Below are 23,512 nucleotides of genomic sequence, written 5' to 3'. Positions count from 1 at the left end.
ATTAATCTAAGAATCCTATAATTCAAGCTGATATTAAAGAGAGAGACAAGAATGATTTGAGATAAAAAAATATTTTCGATAGGTCAGACACAGAACTTTTTGATCATTACTCTTTGAGTTCAGTGAATACCAGTGTTAGAAATTAAAGATTCCATCCCGGCGCAATCTTCTGTAGAAAAAATCTTCATCTAATAAAATATGTGCATAATAAAATAAAAAGACCGTAAATATTGTGGCAATATTATAACATTTAGGTTTCAAGCCGCTAAACCTTATCAACATATAGAGTATATTCATCCCGGGTAACGCATACACTGGTTATAACTTGCATTGAATATTTGTGTCTCCGTCAAGAATAGTGAAATCTTCTTAATATTCTCTAGGTGGTGTCAAAACGATAAGATGGTCCGTATTGGGTTCAGTTTAAATTCAAGTGACATATTAACAAACAGAAGCCCAGCAATTCATCAATTCCTCACTCTTTCTTGGGTTTCCTGTAAATGAAATATTATTTTCCTTTCAAAAGGGTTTCTTGCAGTCTGATACAAGACAAAAAATAACTTTGAAAAACAGCCAAGGAAATCAAGATAGAATTAATAAGAAGGTCATAGATTGAGTCTGACTTTATATTGATTTCTAAAAGTTATACAATTATTTTTATTAAATTCACAAAGTAACGTTTATTGAAATTTATTGAACATATATAAAATATAAATATAATAACAGAATATACATGTTTATTGAAATAAAAATTGGGAAATAATGAGATTTTTTTATAAAATAAATATATATGTTGGAAACTTCCTTTTGAACCTTTAAAACTTAAAACTTAATAAATAATACGGCTTACAAATTTAATAAGAAAATGTCCGTGTTATTACATTTTTTAAATTGTATTGTATATAAATCAAATTTATATAGTTACTTAACAAACAAAAAATTTTTTTTTTTAAGAATTTATAATTTTTTGCGCAAATAGGTATCCAACTAAACTTATTATATGACACAGAATTCAAAACTAAAAATGCAAATATACTCTGTTAATGGCAGATATATGTAAAAATCAAAATTTACCTAAAATATAATAATGAAAAACAAAAATAATATTATTTTATTGAGTACAAATAAAAAAGTATATTAAAGTCTATTTTAATTAGTTTGTATTCTTGTAAGACTCTGTTTTAAAGTAACTCTAAATGTATCGATATGATACTCTATGAGAATTATCTTACAACTCTTGAGTCTTGTTGTCAAATTTGAGATTATCCGATTTCAATATTTTTACATATGATTTTTATTTAACCTTAATGTGTAAGAATGAGTAACGCACCGCAGTTTTCTTTGCGTTGGAATAATTATGTTAATCACGTCACGGAGGCCTTTAACGTTTTAAGATTTGAAAATGATTTGGTTGATGTAACTTTATGTTGTGATGGTGGGAAAATAAGAGCTCACAAAATGTTACTTTCCGCATGCAGCAATTATTTTAAACAAATTTTTAAAGAAAATCCGTGCCAGCATCCTGTGATAATATTTAGAAACTTTAAATTTGAAGATCTCAATGCAATAATCAATTTTATGTACCATGGCGAAGTAAACATCTTTCAAGAACAACTAGAATCATTTTTAATCACAGCAGAGCTTTTAGAGGTTAAGGGATTGACTGATAACGTCGAGGACGAAGTATCAAAGAATCAAATAAGAATTATTGATAACAGTTCATTAGACTTAAGTGCAAAATCAAGCAGATCAAATGAACAACCTTTACCTGTAGTTGTAGAGGAACCTATAAATTTAGCAACACTACAATCAAGTAGGAGTGAGGACATTCCACAAGATGACAACATAGCTGTTCAAGAAGTAGAGAGTAATGTTTTGGAGCCACAGCCTGAAACTTCAAAATCTGATAATTCTGTTGCAAAACACAAACCAGCTTCAACCAGTGAGGAAATGCAAGTTGACACACAGAGCACTGCTGAAGACTTGTCTGATAAAAATAATTCAGGTATATTACCCTAAAGTTGTATAATAATTTATTACATAATCAAAAAAATTACAAATTCATGATAGTTTACAGATTATGTTTACATCTTATTTCACATATTATGAAATACTTCATCACTGTTTTGAAAGTATTTATTTATGGTCTGTTCTATTTGATAAGGATAGTTTAATTTTAAACATAAATCATAAGGTATTTTTTACAGAATCAGACTTGGCCAAATTTAGATGTCAGCTATGTCCAAAAGGCTTCAAGCATCCAACATCCCTAACATTGCACAAAGACTCACACGCAGGCAAGACCAGATGTCCAGTATGTCACAGGTCATTTTCACGATCATATGACATGAGAAGCCACCTACAAAGAATACATCAAGGGAAACAACTGACAATAAAAGAAATCAGATACAAAAATAACAGCGACAGTGTGGTCGCACCCAAACAATTTACTCACAATATATAGTGTTACCTTCCGGTAACCTGTGTTACCATTTAGCACAAAGTGCAACTAACTATTGTATTTAAAATCTATTAGATTTGTAAAATGAAATGTATTTAAACTATAATAATATTATACTTTTATAATGTCACAAATGCAAATTTTGCTCATAAATCTTTTAGCTTTGGCTAATTTTACGCTAGTCTGTAAATTATATATCTATTATTGTTAAGTAAAACAAGAAATATAATTGTTTTTGCAACATTATATAAAATTTTGTTATAATTTATTTCCCTGTTAATTATAAGGAGGTAACATATAAAGATATAATAAATAAATAACTGGCATAAAGACAAAGATGTCTATTACTGTAACAATAACAATATTTTTTATGTGGAATTCTAGTTTTATCATTAGTAAAAAATTTGATGATTGTTATAATTTATTAGAAAATTGAACATGCCAAGCTTAATTATTTAACTGAATTTAAATATTTATAAAAATTTGCTTTTTCTTTGGCTGACTTTTTGTGGATGTTGTTATCAATGTTTTCAGTATTATCCTGTTACTACGAATTTAATATTTATTAAAAAAAAAAAATTTAAAATTTAAATGAAGACAAACATGGATTATTTTAATGAGTAATTTCAATAAAAAGTAAATATGCCTAGAACCAAATTTAATCTAATATTTTCGTTTCTTTTGCGGTGTTTTTTTTTTTTAGTACGGTTATTAATTTCAAGCTTTCTTTAAAAACCTCCTCACACTAGGAAAGTGTGATATATATATAGTGGAGGTGATATAGTGGAAAAGAAACTGTTAATATTTTAAAATCGCAAGCAATTTTTACCTTGACCTTAAAGTTTCTATGAAAATAGGTCGTGAATCGTGATTCATAAAATATATTTTAATGAGTATGGTACCGGAGTAATATCAATATAAGACGAATTAAATACTTGCAAATGTATCACTTTCCACTAAGTTTAAATATATATATATATATGCAATAAAGGTCTTTTGGGATAAACTAAGTTTGTACTGGAATACATTATTACAATCCAGTTGGTGTAGTGCATTTAAGTTTTAGGGGTGGAGTGTGGGCTAACGCCACCGTACGTAGTGTAGCAAAAACAGGGGCGGCAAAAGCGGGGGTGGCGGGGTCGGGCTACGCTCGATACGCGCGCGCGCTGCGGACTTCAAATTTCAAATCAGTCCACTACTAGTCGCGTTTGGACGCTGTTTGTGTTCGCGCGTTACGTATGAGAAAAATTATTTCAACTTCGCTACGATATCTCTATTTCAACAGCACTTCTATTAAGTACGTATCTTACATTACTATCACGTTATTCTGACATAAAACTGTGAAGTTAACTTTGAAAATGGTGTGGTTTCTTATTGGGCATATTCATTTAATAATTTGTTTACATTCGTCTCACGTGTTTATTGCAAATAAATAATGTCATTTGATAACATAAGAGTGACGTAATATATACAGTACTTTAAATATAAAACCTAAATTCGTAGATTAGTCCAGCGTATTTTATACCGTGTTTATTGCTATTTTTTTCGAAGGCCTTTCTAAAATTATATTAGCCATTAGGTCTGCCTTTCTGCATTTTGTGAATATCTGTAAATAGTTATTTTGAAATGAGGTGGGCTTCTATTCAGTTTAATAAGTGTGTGAATATTTGATGGTGTGTCGTGAACTGGAGCGCATACAGTCTAGATTTGCTCGCGAATCGCCGCGCGGCGGCGCAAAGGGGGTATTGATCGGCGGCAGCGGGTCGCGAGACGCCGGCGTTGCCGCCTGCCGCCTAAATAAAGCTTCGCATGTGTGCCGACTTCGCCGCCCTACGTCCAAGTCGATGACTTAACGCGCCTTAAGCTTTCAGATCAATTAATGTTTTATGATCCTTTCCCTGTGACATTAGCAGTGATAACATTGTAGGGTCTTAGAAAAATATTGACATTTCAGTTGAGTCGCTGTTAAGATATTCAGGTTATTAAGAAAACTGTAAAATAATAATATCGCATACTAAATTACGATAAATTTATAATATACATAGTTATATATCTTAATATATAATAATGTGACGAAGAGTCTTAATACTTACAACTTTAGTTTTACACCACACGTAGTAAATTGTTGTTACTATAACGACACTTCATAGTATATTTAAAAATTTATTTTGTTTCAGATGGAAATGTTAGGATAGTTAAGGATATACCTTATCAGAGCTATGGCGCACCAAGTGGTGGTGGGAGGAGCTTTGCTCTTCTTATTATGTTTTGCTCTGAATACAAGTGCACTCATCCTCTTGCCGCACGATGTCCGCCCTGGCCACGCTGTTCGACATTTTATTGGTAACCATTCGCGTTACACGCTACTTGATCCGGAATATGAACCTTTCTTTACATTACTCGACGATGGATTGCTTATGACAACAGCTGATCTCGGACCACTGTTGAATCAACCTCTAAATCTCGCCATCTTAGAACAAACACCATTTAGCAGCTCGGCCCATACAATTCATCTATTAGTTATGGATCGCAGAAAAATGCTCCATTTTTCTGATGTTAATGCCGTTCATGGTGAAATTCCTGAAAACGCTCCACCAGGGTCAGTTGTAGATTGTTCTCCTATAAAAGCCACTGCTTTAGTAAATGTTGGACCCATTGCTTATAAGATAACAAAAGGTAATGATCAATCTGTCTTCGCCCTTCGTGAAAAATCGCGGCCTAGTAATTCCGATATCAAATCGGTAATAACAGATGGAGACGTAGAAATTGTTGCTATGAAACCATTGGACAGTGAAACTAAGAACCTTTACGATTTAGTAATTCAAGCGACTGATTTACACGGAGCAAATAAAGCTAGCCTTCCGGTTCGAATCAACGTTATTAATGAGAACGATCATGAACCGATTTTTGAACAAGAAATATATTATTTCGCTGTTAATGGCACCTGTGATGATAATTGTCACAACGGCACGGCTTATTGGCAACGCTTTTCTACTATTGGAAAAGTTCGCGCTTTTGACGCCGATGGTGATAGAGTATACTATTCACTAAAAGCCCCATCGAATCTTGCGGTAATTGTACCCCAAACTGGAGAATTAATACTGGCTGGTGAACCGGATGGACATGAGGCTGAGCTGGAAGTTTTGGCTCATGACGTAGGAATCCCGCCACGGAAAAGCCAACCGGCGCAAGTTTTCATTGAATTTGTAATACGCGAACGAAAAGACATGCCCACACTGCATCGTGAAAAGAGAAGAGTCACTCGAGCGGTTCGTCCTACTAAACGTATAGAATTCACCGAGGCCGATGGCGAAGTTGAAGGGCGTGCGGTGTTTACTCTCGAAAAAGAAACCGACCGTGAGACATTTAAAATAAGGGACGAAAATCCTTGGGTTACCGTTGAACCTAGTGGTGTAGTGAAAGTTAAAAAGAAGTGGGACTATGAGGAGTTGGGACCTGAGAAGACTATTGATTTCTGGGTCACTATCACGAACGCTGGGAATGGAGGTAAGACATTTTAAAAAATATATCTCTTTTTTATTTACATTATATCAAGTACTTCATACAATAAACTTCACAGAAGCAACTGACAAATAACCATTATTTTTTCATTCAATTAATAATTTAATGCTATGTTAACTGTTAATCCATTAAAAACAATAACGGTTTACGGTATTACTTAAGTTCAACTACATATAAAAATATGTCTATGAATATTAATAGCAATAGACACATTCTTCAAATATTATAACAAAAGCCTGGCCCAGTCAACCTGCTCACACCTGTCGTATCGAATGGTGCAATGGCGCATGACATTTACAGACAGGTCTCGTCTTTGATGGCGTTCCCATCACGACCGATGTAATCAACCTTTAGATCGTAGAAACTAATCATTTTATTCTATGAAATTTTATTCAAAATAATAAGTATGAGTTGTAAACGAATTTGGTAAATTCTTTTCATATAATATCCACTTATTTGGTCTAGGTCAAGGTAGCCTTTTCAGATGAATGAAAAATATCTTCAACAAGAAATTTTTCCTTCAAAATAATTAAACATTATGTAGTTCAAGGAATCGTATTAAAGGTTAAGAAGAACTTATAATGTGTTGTTATTAATGGTAACTGTTACAGAAATATTTTTTGAGATCATTTGAATTTTGTGAAGTAATTGACAACTTTGATTGACATGTTTTCGAACTTACGACCATATTAATAAGATAGCTTATCATAACCTTTCACATATTTGTTTTGTAACATATTATTAATATTAGTACATTCCACTCTCCAGAACGAATCTTCTGAAGTGCGCCACTCATGACAAAACTAATGTAGAGTAATTTAGTATTAGATACGTATAAAATACTTCTAGCACGAGACTAGCTGGTTGCTGGCATCTTCATAACAGACATTAATCATAATAATGAGACTAGTTGAGCTTGCGAGCGTGCGGAATGCGTAGATAAACGTGGAGCTGTCGCACGACCCTGAGACATCCTATCATGAGAATTTTTCACGCATTGACCATTGATGTTACAAACGCTTTTTCCATGGCGTGTGTATCGAAATTAAAATTATACGAACGGTGTGAAGCTTTGATTGCCGATATATTAAATTTTTCTATAGAGTAATATTTTTATAGTTGTACCATTGTTACTTTCTTTCTATTTGTTGAGATCTCTTTCATAGTATTTGAAATAAAAACGAAATTGCATCTAATAGAGCAAATCGTTATACCTTCCCGTGAGATTTACCGTAAATATTTTTTTAAGATTATTAGGGCGAAATTCGAAGGGTGATGAAATAATCACGCAATGTCAATGTAGTCCAGATACGTTATACAGAGTGTTCCTCTTAACATTTCAATTTATGTATAAGCTTAACGCCTTTTTTTGCAGCCAGCTAAGTCAGATTTGTTTAATGTATTTTAAATGACAGTGTAATTAAGCATCTCTCTGTAACGTGAAAAATGTTTATCCTTATCATTCAGGTTTATCCCACTAGGATAAGAAACTTAATAAATGAATATCGTAACTAAAGTTACTTTCATAAGATTAATTAAGTTTGTTTAGAAGGAATAGTCTTATATCAAATTAACTTCATTAAAACGTTGGTTTTCTAGACTTAAGTTAAATTTATTTTTTTAATATCGCTTACTTTCCCCGAATTTGATGATAAAACACCAAATCATTGAACTTCGTTTATAATATTAAAGGCAAATATTAAAAAAGTGTTACAGAGCTGATATTTTAAATATTGTCGGGATGAAGCTCGCTAAACAGTTACGGTCTGTTGGTCCTGTTTGTTAGACGTATTCATTCAATCAATGGCGATGGGTGCGGGCGTCGGTCGCACAACAATCCAGCACTGGCCAATTCCCCTCATTGTGTCCATTCGCCACAATTACATACACTTCCTATGAATGACCCCACGAGTTACACATGATCTGATCACAGCTGCTACATCACATTTTACGATTGTTATAGATGTACGCTATATCAGAATCAAATGAATGGTGGACCTTTAACCTTTTCTGACTTATTTGAATCAATACTAGTGAAGTTCATAAATTATTTTGCGACATTAATAAATAAAAAATCATTATTATTAATGAAATTTTAAGTATCCTGCGAATATTTGCCCCTAGTTGGGTTTCCTACGAGCTGGTCAAGGTATGAGTGTTTGTAGACCACTTGTACATTGTTGGTTGTTTGAGTACGTAGAAGCTCGTCTAGTTTGTTTTTATTCCAATCATATATTTTACGCACTTTAAGTAAGGAATGGTGTTGTTTAAAGTAAAATCTTGACCAAATATTCCCACGTTTTTGTAGCTTCATTGATATTTGTTCTTTGATTTTGACCTAAAACGTCTATTGAGTTAAAACATATGTATAGGTATTGTTAGCCTTATAGTAATATTCCTCACTGTGAAAAAAATAATCGATCATTATGATGCATACATTCTATAATAAATAAGATAACAAATTACAACATACTTCCTCGAGATTGCTACATTTCTCATATAAATATCTTTCAAAAACCATATTTTAACCGCTATTGGAAACAATACGGCTTACCATAGCCGGTTGCGCGTGAAGAGCATTTTATATAATTAGATCTAACATGTTGTTATGTAAACAGAGCACGCATGAGAGCGTGAGCTATCTCAGCCTCCCGTCTATAGGCTTTCACTCTGATAGTTATTTGATTGCGGTCATTTGGCGCGTCTTACTAAACGGCGAAGCGATACGTTTACACGCTAAGTACAGCTTTGTATGAAATAATTTTGATAAACACGTAACATAATTATATAGTATAATTATATATTTTGACAAAATATTTTTTTATCATGCAATTCGATGGCTCAAAAATTGTAATTAATTGTTATTGCTGGTAAATATTTCGAAGTTATTTATGTGCAATTTAATATTAATTAACGATATTTAATCATATATCTTGACGTAAATTCGACGTGAGATTATTCGCGATAAATTTTTGTATAATTATATCATTGACGTTTTATAAATAACAACTATTAAAAAGCTTTTAACTATGTTTACAGTCAAAGTTTTTTAAAATACTAAACAATGGTATTGGTCTTGCTAAGGTTGAAATTTACGTAACTCGTTAGCCGTCTCAATTTTTATCGATCGAATTGTAAATGAACAAATAGTGTATCTATTTATATAGTAAATACCTAAATAGTTTAAATTTCTTTTCCATTCTAAGCCATGTGCTGTGCGGTCTTCGCGGACTGCACTCCATAACGCATTGTTCACACAGGAATGGTAGCTCGAGAGCTCTCGTGGCCCGATTGGCATTCACTCCATACATGTTCCCCCTTCGTCTGCGTTCAAATGTGAGTGGTTCCAACCCTCAACTGACTTAAGACTGCGTAGTTTTAAATTATTGGGGTGTGCTATATGCAAAAATATCCCCGTGCCGGTTTTCGCAATAAATCTATAGGTTTATCAGTAATAGTAATGTTTTGAAAATTACATCGAAATGAAAATTTTTAATAATATAAATTACGTATAACACTTCTACTAAGTTGTTTAATGTTTGACGCTTTATACGACCTTTCATAGGAAATTTATAAGAAACAGAAACAGTATTACGAGGGTAACCTTTATTGCTTTATTGAGATTTACTGCAGCCGAGGGATAAAGGTGCAATTGTTTGCTTTTCGGCCTTTGGGAAATAAGCTGAAACTGATCTACTGCATTAATGGTTTGCGTGGAAGTAGCTCAATCTCATTACATCCCTCGGCAAACATCACTGACCAACCCCAAGTAGGTATGTAGTACTGAAACATTAGTATAGGAATTAAATTATTTTTATAATTGTAGAGTGCCTAAATGATTATTTTTCTACCCACTTAGTTATATAATAGAAGTATAACAAAGTAATGTTAAATAAATCGTGTACTTATAACCTTATTTAATGAATAATACATATTTAATATGTAATTTTATAATATGTATATTTAGGGTTAAATATTCCAAAACCGTAGATCCTGTTGAGAAAGGAGAGTGCTTGTTAAAGATGAAGAATGATGAATCATAAAACTGTATTTATTTTAAATAAATTAATATAACGGTTTGATTATAGTGTCGTGTAAGAACTATTTGAGCAAAATCGTGCTTGATGATTATTTTACTGCTGATGGCGAAAGTTGTCCGGTTAAGATTACGTTCGTCACACAAAATCATCGGAATATTGTGTTTTTTTTTATTTATTTTAAATATCTTAAAAATAGCTGTACATCTGTAGAACATTTGTCAGAACATTATATCTGTCATCCGCTTTATTCAACGTATAAAAAGAAATGTGTCGGTTTGGTTGTTGATTATTTTAACATTACGAAATTTTTTATCTATTGTTAAAATAATTTTGGTCTAATATGAAGCAACTGTTTCCAACAATAAGTATCGACAGCTCAATTTTCAGATAATATTGTCACTAAAAACTTTTTCTCTGGAGCCAATTTCGATTATTTGAAAACTAGCCTCGCGAAATTCAACTGACTGTTTTTGAAGATACGAAGGTTTTTATAATACAATGATATTTATATTTGGATGGATTAAGTTTGATCGTAGTTATACGAAACTTGACATACAGGGTTGCGCCAGTAATGGTCTCTGTGAAAATAATGGAATTAAGTTCAACTGCGCGTTCATAAACGGGGCCAGTCTCCCACAGCTTTTAGAGATGATATGGCATTTTAAAGGAAATACACATTTGTTTCATATAATACTCTGTAACCTTTTATATCATAATCTTGTTTGTTATACTTACTAATTCGAATTCAAATAAAAAATATAAATAAAATTGCCGTAATAAATTCTATTTAATAAAGATATAAAAGTTAAATGTGTTACATTATCTGTATTATTTTATTGTCAAACATTTATTATAAAGGTTTTTAATGAAGCGGTCGTTTCGTCGGTGCATTCGAGGGAGGCTCATTTGTGACGTTCTCAGTAAGGCTCGACGCCTTTTCAAATAAGACAAAAATACGAGAGCGCGCATAGAATCGTGTTTAATAGATGATGTAGCTGTGTTATTCGAGCGTTACAAAAAAACGTGATGGCTTTTAACTGATGGTGCAGCTTTTGATATCATAATTAAGCCTTAACGACGGGGTAATATTTATCCTATGACTGCGATGCTGGTATTATTACTTAACGGACAATATTGATCTGTTAAGTTGCCTTATGGCCGTTGTTATTAATGATGCACATAAATTAAAATATTTAGTTCCCCAATTATTAGTTTTATCGTATAATATATGTGAAAGTTAAAAAGTAATATGCTATTTTCATTGTTTATTATAATAAACTATTGTGTACTTATTTATATTTTAGTTATTTATCTAATAACAGATCTTAATTTGGTAAGATACAGACTGTACAAAAACATAATATGTTCGATATTAAAAGATTTGCCACCGGCTTCATATTAAATCCGTGGCAGTTAGAAATGTGCGCTTTAAAAATAACTTCGCAAAGTGGCAGGCGGATGCACGTGTGCGACAATCCAGCTCCCTTACTATGGTTTTTATTGCAGTCCGACAATTAAGCTCTCAGAAATACGCACATCTCGACCGCAAAACACCGTTGATATCTTGCTTTATTTCATTTTGATTACGACCATCACTACATTTAATAGAATTATCACTTTGATATCGTGAATCGAATAGGAAGAGCGAAGTTAATGGAAATAAGAAGAGTTAAGTAAAATAGTAAAGGGATCGAATAGTAAATCTGTTGTTCTTTTTGCTCTCCCTTTTAGAGCTTTGTCGAAATATTTACGCCCCATATTGGAAGTGAAATTCCAAACAATGAATGCCGGGGCATATGCGCGCCACACGTGCTCTAAGCATAAATTAGTAGAATTAAATAAACACAATGGTCATGCCACTTTTTTGTTGGTTTCCACGGCTGGTCTATGATCTATGTCTCCGACCGGACATAAGCTATTAAAAACTATTTAGCCTGTATAGTTATTTAAATAAAAAAAGTAGTTCAGCATTTATTATTACATATATGCTATGCTACGTATTGTATTGTTTTATAGCTATGTATGTATGTTCTTCCCGCATTAATACATATATATAATTGTTTTGCGGTATCATATTAATATAACGACAGACAAAATAAATATGTAGATCATATATATAAATATTTGTTTTAGAACAGGCGTGGATCGGGAATAAATAATCTTGTTTGCCTCAAGCTTAAACATGACTGTGTTTAATAGAAATGTAAATGTAAGCCTATAATATTCTTATATTAGTTTAATATTGGTTTTTGTTTTTGAATTTTAAATCAGCTACGAAACAAGAAGATTAAATTTGAATACATTACCAGTGTGTCATGCTTAGAGACTTTATGAGTGGGTTTTTGGATGTATAGAAGGTTACAGAGAGGAGAGTACGTTAACAAAACAACAATATATTATAATGAGACCGAGTTCACAAGAGAGTACTTTAAAATATAATAATCTATTCTATTTGAATGCTCGAACGGAAACTTAATTGAATCGAGGAGACTAACTATTGACTTCCCTTGATTAATTCATCGTTGCTTGTTAATTCCTACGAAATTTCTCTCCGCAGTTCAATAACAATAGAAAGTATGATTTGATGCGCTTGTCAGTTCATCGAAATTTTGTCCGAATATCGGATTTAGTTATAGAAATTAGAGATAAACTTGTTCGAAATTCACTCCTCCAATGTATTGTATAAAGTACTTCGAAGATAATAGAATATTGTTTGTTTGTAATTATAACGGTATATAAAAGTTCTGTTGTTTTTGCTATTTTGATAGAAGAATTGTTTGGTATGAAAAAATTGTTATAGAATACAGGGTAAAGTCCGACGTTCCCGAGTTAGATATCGATTGAGACACAGACGTTCAACCCGCAGACACGCGATACTTTGCTACTATCATGTCATGAACCCAGCGGATGTTGCCTTTTATATAACGTTCAAGTTTAAAACTCTTGACACAAATTAACGTCATACACAAACAAAACCTATACGCTGTACGGGCTTATTTTTACGATTTCGATTCACAAAACCCGTAGTAATGACCTTTGAATTTTTTTGTTATTGAAATATTTTGTAAATAAAAACAGCTTATTGCTTTGTGCTTATTCTTTGTACTCCTTAACAGTAGACTAAAATCTTAATTTGAAATAGTCTGGAACTTTTAAAATTACATTGTAAAGGCCATTGAACGGGCTCCCATAGCATGCATCGATCGAGACTGCACATGCCTTTCCAACGTCAGGGGTTTCTACATTATCAGAACTTTGTACCGCGCAGCACTTACGTATTAAGGAATTGTTCAGAATAGTCGTCTCGTAGGATACTATAGATTATAGAGTGTCTAGTAAACTTTTATTAACCAAATATGTAAGAATACAAATAATGGGATTATAATGGGATTCATCACAGCTGTCGGCTTGGCACAGAATGATTATGCTTTTTAATTTGCATCTTTAATTAGTTCTATCGTCAACTTAACTATATTTTTCAGTCATTAAAAAATAGGATATAAACCTTGAAAAGTAAAGAAAAATATAAGTTGAGTAACTAGGAATTCATATTATAATGGTACGAGTATTGTGAGTTTCACAAATACCAAAAAAATCATGACATCTATCTTATTCAGGATGTAATTTTATTTAAAAACTAAATCATACAGTTCTCATTAAGTATAATGCAGTCATTAATATAATAAGACTTAACTGAAAATCATAAACATCAGTTTAAAGCAGGAGAAGTCAGGACGCGAAACGAGTTGATACGTAAAATAAAAATATATATGTTTATAATGTACACTCTGACATAGTATAATGCTACTGTTAGTTAAGCAATATTATTATGTTTTATGTTATAAAGCTGCGATGATATTCTTTTACAAAATTATTATATTAATTGGAAACATCCTGCTAGCAGCTCGCTTGTTGTTTTCAAGATGCAAGCTGCTCTATCTTGTATATGACCTGACCTACTGTGCCCAAGTTCCGATTAAAAAAACCCTTTTAAATCATTGCACGCACAGTTTCCTGTCTCATTCAATATTTGCGTGTTGAATGCGCTCCCTAATGGATTTATTCAAAACGTCATTGACCGATTACGGTGGCGGGACTTAGTATAAAAATTCAAACATTAATGCTAATTTCTTAACATTAAGTCGTGTAAAAGATTCATCTGTCTAGGTTCGTATAACATTTTCGCTGATAGCATCATGTTGTTCTCACAATACTGGAGATCGTGACTGTTTTGATGATCGGGAGAAACGATAACACTTAAACATCCAGACGCCAATCACAGAATAGAAGTTAAATCGTGAGGAAATTATATTTTAAAACCGTCTAATATCAAGGCTTTGTGTAGCCGCAATAGTTTTAATTTAAGTGATTCTAGTTATTCTTCCCATCAGTTGCAAGTTATTTTATAATTGTCATGTGATATTTCTGGAAGTTTAAAGTATTGAAGCCGTTGCCAAGTTTCGTTACAGAGTTTGTTAAAGAGGAGCGATGGACAATAAAACGGGCTGTTGATGGTATCAAAGCTCCGAAGTGTGAGATATACAAAGGTAGTTTGTGTTAGAATCTAAACAAGAATCGTCTGTCCGTTCTGTGCTGTGCATTTAAGTCAATGTTTCACTTGATTTTGTTGTGATTTTATACATCAAAACTTTGTTATAGTCACGGGAATAACTCGAAATCGATACTTGTACAAACAATAATTGATCATAATTAATTAGTCAAAGCTTTCTCCACACAAACTTCATGATACATACAGTACGTCAGTAAATTTAGATGCCCTAGATTTAGAGCGCTATACACATTTGAACATATGCGTTAACAAACAATCACTTCAATATTATGACATGTTGAAATTAAAATTATTCACAAGTTTGAATGTGCGATATCATCGATGTGATGAATGACGGGTTCATATAACCTATAATTTATTTAAGTGGGTGTTAAAGTACGTAGTTATGTAATCGGAGCTGTTCCTAGTAATCTACGTCTTAGCAAATAACATATTTTACGTGAGAACGGCGATTTTAAAACATTTAGAGAGTACATAAACTACAGCTTGTATATTTCTATTAATGTAAAATACTTATTACTTATAATTACAGTTATCCCACACTCCTTGTCCAATAATGAATTCATTAACATTTTATTTTTAACAAGATTTATTATTACATTTGGAATAACAATAAGCGCTGCATACATTAAAAAATGTGTTTGTTAAGTATCAAGGGGTGCGTTTAATAGGCGGTAGTAATTATACTTAGTTCATATTAACAATAGTTTTGCCTTATTATTTGATTACTTTAACAAAATCCATATGCGAAATATTTATTTAGAAAAGATACATCGTAGATCCAATAGTCCAAACCAATTTTGAAACAAAACCATTTGTGTACACGTTCTCTATAGCGAGAATGCATATGGAAAAAATCCGTTGGGATAAACAGTATGTCGGGGATTCGTGTCAACGGCCGCGCAACCCCTCTCTCCCCTCCCCCAAGCCTACCCCCTCTGACAGCGAGGGAGCTAGGGTGGCTTCACTATAGAATAAAGTATCAAGACAGTTAGAGACAAAGTCTCTAATATCTTCACGCTTACTTTTTATTAGTCGCTTGATGACTCTATATCGTTGATTGATTGTTTCTACCACATTTGATGCGCTTATTATGGAACTTTATATAATATGATATGGGTGGTCCGTATAAAAAAGGTCTTAATTACTTTTACATTAGAAATACGTTAGAAAGAAGATATCTAAGTAAAGTTTTACCGATATTAGCAGTCATTCAATGTTTCCATCTAAACGTTGGTTACGTTATATTTTGTTGCCAAAATTTATATTTAATATCAAAAATTCGAATGGTAATATTATTCATGACGTTAATATGACACTTCTGGGAACTGTACTGTAAGTTTTAACTTAATTTAAAACTCGAGAGGTGAGCCAAGGTATATTTTGCATTAGAGTTGAAGACAAACTTAAGAAATATTTACACAAGAACTTTATTGAAATTTTATATATTGTACGCAAACTTATTTAATATAAAAATATATATAACTGCATAAAAACATTAAAATTCATATAAAATGTTCATATTGCACTTACATACATATTACTTCAGTCGCCTAAAACGTTACATCGTTTTGACGGTAAATTTTCGGAAACACATGAACTATATTCGACATTACCGAAAACTTTAGAGAAAGACAAGTGACAGTGAAAAAAATTATTATATATTACAAAAGGATTTTTAATTCTATAAATCAATAAAATCTTCATTTCAATAAAGAGAAGTGTTTTTAAACACTTCATCATCGGAATGTTTGATCTTAAGCACTTCAAATACATGGTTCCCATTACTATAATAATATTATGAAGAAGCCTTAAGTGGGGTTCCGATTGGAATTAATACTATACCGCTTTATCATAAGAAAGATGGTATTGTTTCGATCAAAGCGCTACCCTTGGTTGTGTGTCGATAAGATTGAGTGATAGCTTTCTTGACTGAATCCCAGACACTTTTGTATTTACGTGGCTTTATGATATGTTTGACCGAAGATTATGGAAGCTTCCTATCATTAAATAAAGAAAAATGTATTGCTCAGTAAAATTAAACCCTATTTAGTCATTTCACTACGTTTATTTTGATTTCCCGTCTTGATTTACGGAAAACAATTAAAAGAATTATTAAATTATGTAATACGAATGCCAAGGTTAATGTTTTTAATAGAAGACCGATATTGTTTCTTTATCTTTAATAGAAGTTTTGTTGATGTAAAAACATTGAACTGCTAGCATTCTTATAGATAAACTCGCAAAGATATAAGTCAAATCAGTGTTATTTTACTATGATTATATCAGTTCGTTCTAAGGATCTTAAAAATAATGTATAAAATATATTTTTGTTCCAAAAAATATTTATCGTCCAGTCAACAGTTAGGCTACCAAAATACCACGTTATCAAAAGGGGATCTGTGATATATCGGCACTTTCTTTGAAATATTTTACTTTCACGCAATATACTTCACGTAATAAATACATGTACTGAAATGAATATAAAATTTTTGTTTCATAACTAACACTCTAATTGATCTCTAAACAGTTATTATATTCGAGCGTGATTAGAATAAATTTAATTTAACTGGTGTTATGTGTAATATAATTTTTATAGATAACATTAAGCCAGGAACTGAGATCTGGCCACGCTCCGTTAATCTCGTCATAAAATACCTTTTGTACAATAGGAGTGGTACAATGGGAGTGTTTCGCATTCTAAAAATGAATTATAGTTGGTTCCGCAATGCGGTGGTGCATGGGGGTTGCATGGGGTAGCACGGGTATGGCATCGGACACAACGTCACTGCGACGCGACGTATTTTCTACATAAAATTACTATTTAACCTAGCGTTAATGTATATTTGTTGTCTCCTCTGTTTATATTATTTTGTTTCTATGTCAGCATTTTAATTTTATATACGTATTTTCATAGTATGTTGTGATATAGTAATCTTACTCATAGATAGATGTTAAAAGCCGGTATAGACACAAGGGGCGTTCGACGGATGTCGTCGATTTAACTGTGACGGCGGCGTAGCTTTCGGATTTATTATTCTTGACACCAAAATCAATAATAACTGCTTTATTATTGGAGACTGTGACCCCAGTCTTGTTACTTGAGTTGCTTATAACGTTAGTTAAATTGAAGACAAAGCATTATGATTTATATTGTCAGCTGTGTCTAGGACTTTTTGTAAGGATCACGTCTTTTCCTTTTTTATGTATTCTCTGGGTAAATGTTGCAACTGAATTTTATATACATTTATCCCAATATATTATAGCATTTGGATGACAATAGATGCCTAGAGAGCAACATAAATCAAATATGGCGGAAGCTCGAGACTACTTACTGGTTATTTTTGTGGAACTTCCCTAATATGAAATACGTATGTACTTTTTCTTTTCTTGATCAAAACAACAATGAAATTATTTTTCTATAAATCATCTGTAGGATTTCCAAAGATTGCGAACTAGACTGACAAACGTTTTATTAAAAAATAAACATACTAATAATTAAAAGTAAACATTAAAAAGTACTTTAAACGCTTAACACATTTGCATAAGACTAGTGCAAAGATTTAGTGCACACTATTTTATGTGACATATAATCTGATATTCGAATTAATTATACCGTGATAAATAAATAAAAATCTCGTTAAGCTTTTATTATCTTTATATACCGTGTAATGTGTATTCTTATTCAGTGAAAGTGGCAGGGGTCCTCTCAACCGAGATAATATAATCTTTGATGTGATAAATGACTTCTAAGCATATAAGTGTATCACAATTATATTAATGGACTCATTGTGACTATTTTTTTTAATCATCTCATATAATTCTCCTGCTTTGGACGTTTCATTTTATTAATGCGAACAAAAAATTGAAATATACTTCAGAAAAATACATAATTAAATCTGATTGGAATTTGGCAGAACGCTTGAACTTGAGCGGCTCCCGAGTCCCGACCTAGTTGCAAGTCTGTCAATGCTAACTTCCTTGAGGAGTTTAAACTACTCGTTAACGAGATGATCTCCAGATAAATCTCCAGCCTATTTATAGCCTTTTATGTCGTGAATACATTTCTTCGTTCTTGCTTTAAGATTACTTTAAATGCAAGTCCTCGTTGTCGGTTCTATATTTATTTTTAGATGTCACCATTCTATAATGGATGTATATTTTCTAATTTTATTATTCCGTTCCATAGAGTTTAAGTTTAGTTAGATTTAATTGAACAATGACTTCGTAGTATTTCACGTTACGGTACATTTAACATGCTAGTCTTGTATTTTCGTTAAAAGTTTTATTTCTATATTTAATATTACCTTAATTGTCTCTCCTCCTCCTTGAATCTTCTCAATGAAGGGGCTTAGTACTAGTTACGTCTCATTAGCTCTTTCCTTTTAATAGTTGCTCAAAGAATTTTCATAATGTTCATTATATTCTGTCTTTTACCTATGGATTGCCGTGTTGAACAGTTTTTTTATTTCATTTTTGTGCATGTCTCTTCGTCTGGCAGACAGTTGTATTGAAAATAAATATACGACTACGAAAATGGTCACTCGTTTTAGATTGATAGGTACATACTTTACTGCGTTGTTAATAAAAGTTAATTGTAAAATGTTTAAGAGATATAAATGTAACTCTGATCAAAATACAACTTCATCTCGTCTTCTCGTTATCACGTTTGTTATAAAGTAATAAAAATGCGTAGCATGTCTGAAAATCAAAGTTTCATTTAAAATTTGGACTCCTGAAAATCTCGGATATTATTTTAACATATTTACCAATTTTGACATGGAACCCAGCATATTTTTAGGAAAAGTTTTTTATGTTGTCCTACAAATTTTTCTATTTTTCATTTAAAGATTAATTAAAATCCGCCCAGTAATTTCAAAGGTAGAGCTGTTTAAAAAGCGAATATATGCAGACAAAAACAAATAGTATAACTGTTATAAGCTTCATTAACTGTTATTTCATATAAGCAAGCGTAAGTACTTAAGAAAATAGAGTTATTTGGAAATCGCACTCAGACCCACGAAAATCATATATATGTACATTAATTTCCCAAAATATAAAATTTGAATTTGAAATTGTATTTTAACCTTTATTTTAATATAAGAATCTCAGACACAAAGCTTGAATTCAAAATTAAATAAGGTTAACTGACGATCCTCATCAACGTTACGTCTTGTTAAATATGTACGTTTACTACGTTGGAAGCTTCCTTCTATAGTAACTAACTTGTTTCCAAAAGTTCCTAGTTTTAGTTAACATAAATTAGTAGTTTAGGGATTTATATAATTTCGGTTAACTCTGTCCAAGACGTTTATAACGCAGGCGAACGTTTGCATAATGCTTGTACGTTAATTTTATACTGGGGTCATTATTTTATAGATACGAGGTCAAATAACATATGAAATTTGATAAGGGTAAATACGATTACAAATGAATTCTAAAAGCTGACTGTACAAGTGTCAAATACTGTTGTGTTCTGTCATTTATCAGGACCCACCTCGGGCCCAGAGTCACTTCTTATCCCATACACCGCCACGAGGGTTAATTAGCTATGGACTGATTGAAGCCACATTTAATTTAATTTGTTCTTACCATTAAATATAAATTGGTTCTTTTTTATTCATGCGTTAAGATGAGAAGCAGATCATATATACTATATGATTAATTGTTCGTTTGTGAGGCATGAATACAACTTTGTTATTTATAGACGCTTTGTTTCTGTAAAATGCTTTTCATATAAATCGCTTCAATCTTATACATGAATTGCCTGCAATTGCCTGCAATTTTACTTATATTGTTTTGTTATTTTAGTCAAAATTAGTTTATTTTGTACGTGAAATTATAGTTTTTATTATAGAAAAAAAATTTTGTTTGTTCTTCCCTTTTTTTTGCGTTCATATAATTTCATCATCTATTTTCACACAAAAAAACAAGGTCAATACGTGTAATTTACGTCAAGCCTGAAATATTATATATTGAAATAGTCGTAAATTTTTTTTATAGTCAACATTTCGGTAATAGTTGAATATTAAAAATTTATTCCCATTAATAATTTAAAAATAATTATCTCAATAATTGCTGTAGGTACATAAACTGAGGAACGCTTTTAATTCATTCCTTTTATAATAACACGATTTCAATTTTACAGAATTTAAATGGAATGATTTTGCGAACGAATAATCTTATACTACCAATATTATTTATAGAAACGCTAAAATTTTGTTCTATCTGAGGTTATACGAGGATGGGGAGAAATTTCATAGTAAGAAGGGTCCTCGCAATCGTACCCTCTGGCGTTAGTGCGAGCATTGTCTACGTAAACACCCTTTTGAGATGTCTGGGAGGGATGCGGGGTTGATAAAATACCTATTACACATCGCTCGTAACTGGTACATTCAAAGCAATTTCCGTGATAGACTCGTTTCTTTTATAAACAATTTCTGTATATAGTTCTTATTTTATAGATGTAATTATTGCAGTGTATTACTTCATAAACTCTAGGTGGAATATCCATTAAATATATCTAAGACTGGTAAACCTTTGTTAGTTCTTCTTTGGCATTAGTTTACGGTTCCTTTATCCAACGATTTATTATTCTGCTTTGTTGTTTGACAGCTTTGGAAACCAACAAACACTTTTTTGTGATGATATTTGTAATTTGTATTTTGATACATAAAACTCAATTGTTCTGATTTTATGACGTCTTCACTTCAAAACCGATAAGTCTGGTTTATCTATGAAATTCGGTATCATAAATAAAAACAAATGAAAACCCCTATATTATGAATGATCAGAATTATTCTAATATTTTGCTTGCTATAACGTTAGAAATAAATTTTGAATATTGGTAAAATCATTTCCTATTATAACGCGTCGTAAAGCATGTGTACAGATTGTGAAATGTTTGGAAATCATAACTTTTGAGGTTTACTTTGTAACTAATTAAGTTATTGTGTACGGTAAAGTTGTAGAATATAAATAGTGACAGGAAATAACAACACAGGAATAATATAATTTTCTCGATATGTAACTTGTCTACTGCGGTTATGGTTATAGTATCGAGTTATAGTTTTAATAGTAATAACAACAGGAGAACGATATAACAAACTTTACAAGTAACGCTTGTGGGTGCTCTGGACACAGATGAGTTTACGGAGTTAATCGTGTGCTTTTCGTTGAAGTTCCTATTGAATTACTATAACAGACACGTACCTGAAAGAAACTTACGGCGCTCTTCTGATATTGCTTTAACCTGTTTCATTATCGATTTCTTATGATAAAGCAATATTAAGCTTTGTGTTTAGATTGTCCGGGATACATCTTAAGTCGGGCTATAAATGGTTTCGTATCATTCCAATATTTTGGGTTCTTATTTTAATACATTTTATAGTTGTAAATCATTAACAAATCAAATGTAACATTTTTGACTGTAAAGATTAAGAAAGATAAACATAGTCCTCATATATCTAATACAAAATTATCTGTATTACATGACATACCTTCAACAAATTGCGACATGTTATGATGTCTTTTCTTCATACAATTCGTTCGGATTTGACCCTTCTGAAGAATACAATTCATTTGGTCAAAGTAAAGATTATCCCTCCTTAGAAATGACCGTTTTCATTTTATTATTACTATCCTCTGTAAATTGAAAACACTGAGCGTTTATAACAATAATTAAATTATATCCATCTGTGTATTCTTGTACGTTTCAACATAAATTATCATATATCTACTGCATTGTGATGTTGAATACAAATTTAGTTACTGTCTCAGAGGATGCAACTACGGTTCCTCGTCCGGGAAATGTATATTGAACAAGAAATATTACCGACATTAGCGTACCGCAAAATGTAGGAATTATTTTATAACTCACCCGACATTAGAATGTTCACATTACTTTTTAAACTCGAAGCTAGCGAAGAAGTCTCTATGCCCCGAGTGAGACGAAATTATTGATTTCGGCGCACCGGGCACGTAAACTTTTGCATTCCTTCTTCAAAATGTAATTTAAATACTGAGCGGATAATCCTGTTTTATAAAACTTAAAACAGCACTATTATATTTGATGTTCACGAAGCACAGTATTACAATATCAAATATTAATCTATACTATTTGATTATCAAATTAAAATTGTAACAGTAGTCCACTTACAATTGTCGGTAACTGTTTGAATTTGGCAAAGGGAATTTGGCAACATTTTATTCATTAATTTATCGGATCGTATGATACATTGTATTGAATGTACAAATACGATGTCGGCGTTGTTCGATTTTTGGCATCCTGTATGTTTATGGAACTGATTCTGAACAAATGACTGAATTCTAATAACGCGATGGTTGCTCTCATTATCATAAGGCTTTATATTATATTTGATATATTAGGGTTCTATACTTTATCTACATCTCAGTACCTATCGAGCTGTTACAAGCCTTTGAGTATTTAAGATTCTTACGTACTCTTAAATATAACTATATTTTTTTATTTAATTTGCCAGGCTATATTAATTATTTGAATTTTAACTCAACATTGTTCGTTGCTGTAATATAATCATGTTCAGGGGAAGATGAATGGGAATGTATGTCCATTGATCATATTATTAATATGTTTGATATAGGACATAAATATAGTATTGAAAATTTGTTAACAAATACAAACTTCAATTCTGATTTCTGGGTCTCGTCAGTGCGGGATGTCGACAGACGACGTATATCCGTTGCTAAAACTCGGATATATATCCCAGTTGTAGCTGAACTGAGAATCTTTAATATATGTGTGAAAATTAAATTATTAGTCGCCGTGTGTTACGACTCAGAATTTTATACGCTAGGTATGATAAAAGTTAACATGAAATTTGAGAAGTGATATTAGATAAGGTTCCTCTGCATAAATTTCGCTCAGTTGGGACACAAAAA

At 31.8% G+C, this 23,512-nt stretch overlaps 2 protein-coding genes and 1 long non-coding RNA gene across 9 annotated transcripts in view; 2 read left to right on the top strand and 1 right to left on the bottom strand.

Annotated features, from left to right (window-relative positions):
- Positions 1 to 86: 86 nt before the first annotated feature.
- LOC133318987 (uncharacterized) lies at positions 87 to 22,731 on the bottom strand. The gene is made up of 4 exons (XR_009752705.1): positions 22,473 to 22,731; positions 22,093 to 22,237; positions 21,806 to 22,020; positions 87 to 494 (listed from the first exon to the last, which is right to left on the bottom strand). It is a non-coding gene; the product is annotated as an uncharacterized LOC133318987 (long non-coding RNA).
- Positions 1,227 to 2,714, top strand: LOC116765289 (transcription factor GAGA-like). Its single transcript, XM_032654729.2, has 2 exons — positions 1,227 to 2,005; positions 2,208 to 2,714. Exons 1-2 carry the CDS (start codon positions 1,318 to 1,320, stop codon positions 2,462 to 2,464), a joined length of 945 nt encoding a protein of 314 aa, XP_032510620.1. The 5' UTR covers positions 1,227 to 1,317; the 3' UTR covers positions 2,465 to 2,714.
- LOC116779435 (neural-cadherin) overlaps positions 3,668 to 23,512 on the top strand; it is a 197,168-nt gene continuing 177,323 nt past the window's right edge. For all 7 annotated transcript variants that reach the window (XR_009752698.1, XM_061521674.1, XM_032673705.2 and 4 more), the window contains exons 1-2: positions 3,668 to 3,758; positions 4,639 to 5,968. Coding sequence is in view for 6 of the 7 variants with exons in the window: in XM_061521674.1 (XP_061377658.1) it covers positions 4,681 to 5,968 (1,288 nt within the window). In the remaining variant the exon portion in view is untranslated. The remainder of the gene's footprint in view (positions 3,759 to 4,638; positions 5,969 to 23,512) is intronic.

The sequence above is a fragment of the Danaus plexippus genome, chromosome 2 (genome assembly GCF_018135715.1).
Source record: "Danaus plexippus chromosome 2, MEX_DaPlex, whole genome shotgun sequence".
Lineage (NCBI taxonomy): Eukaryota > Metazoa > Arthropoda > Insecta > Lepidoptera > Nymphalidae > Danaus > Danaus plexippus.
The sequence above is the reverse complement of the archived record's forward strand: the minus strand, read 5'-3'. Positions and strand labels throughout refer to the sequence as shown.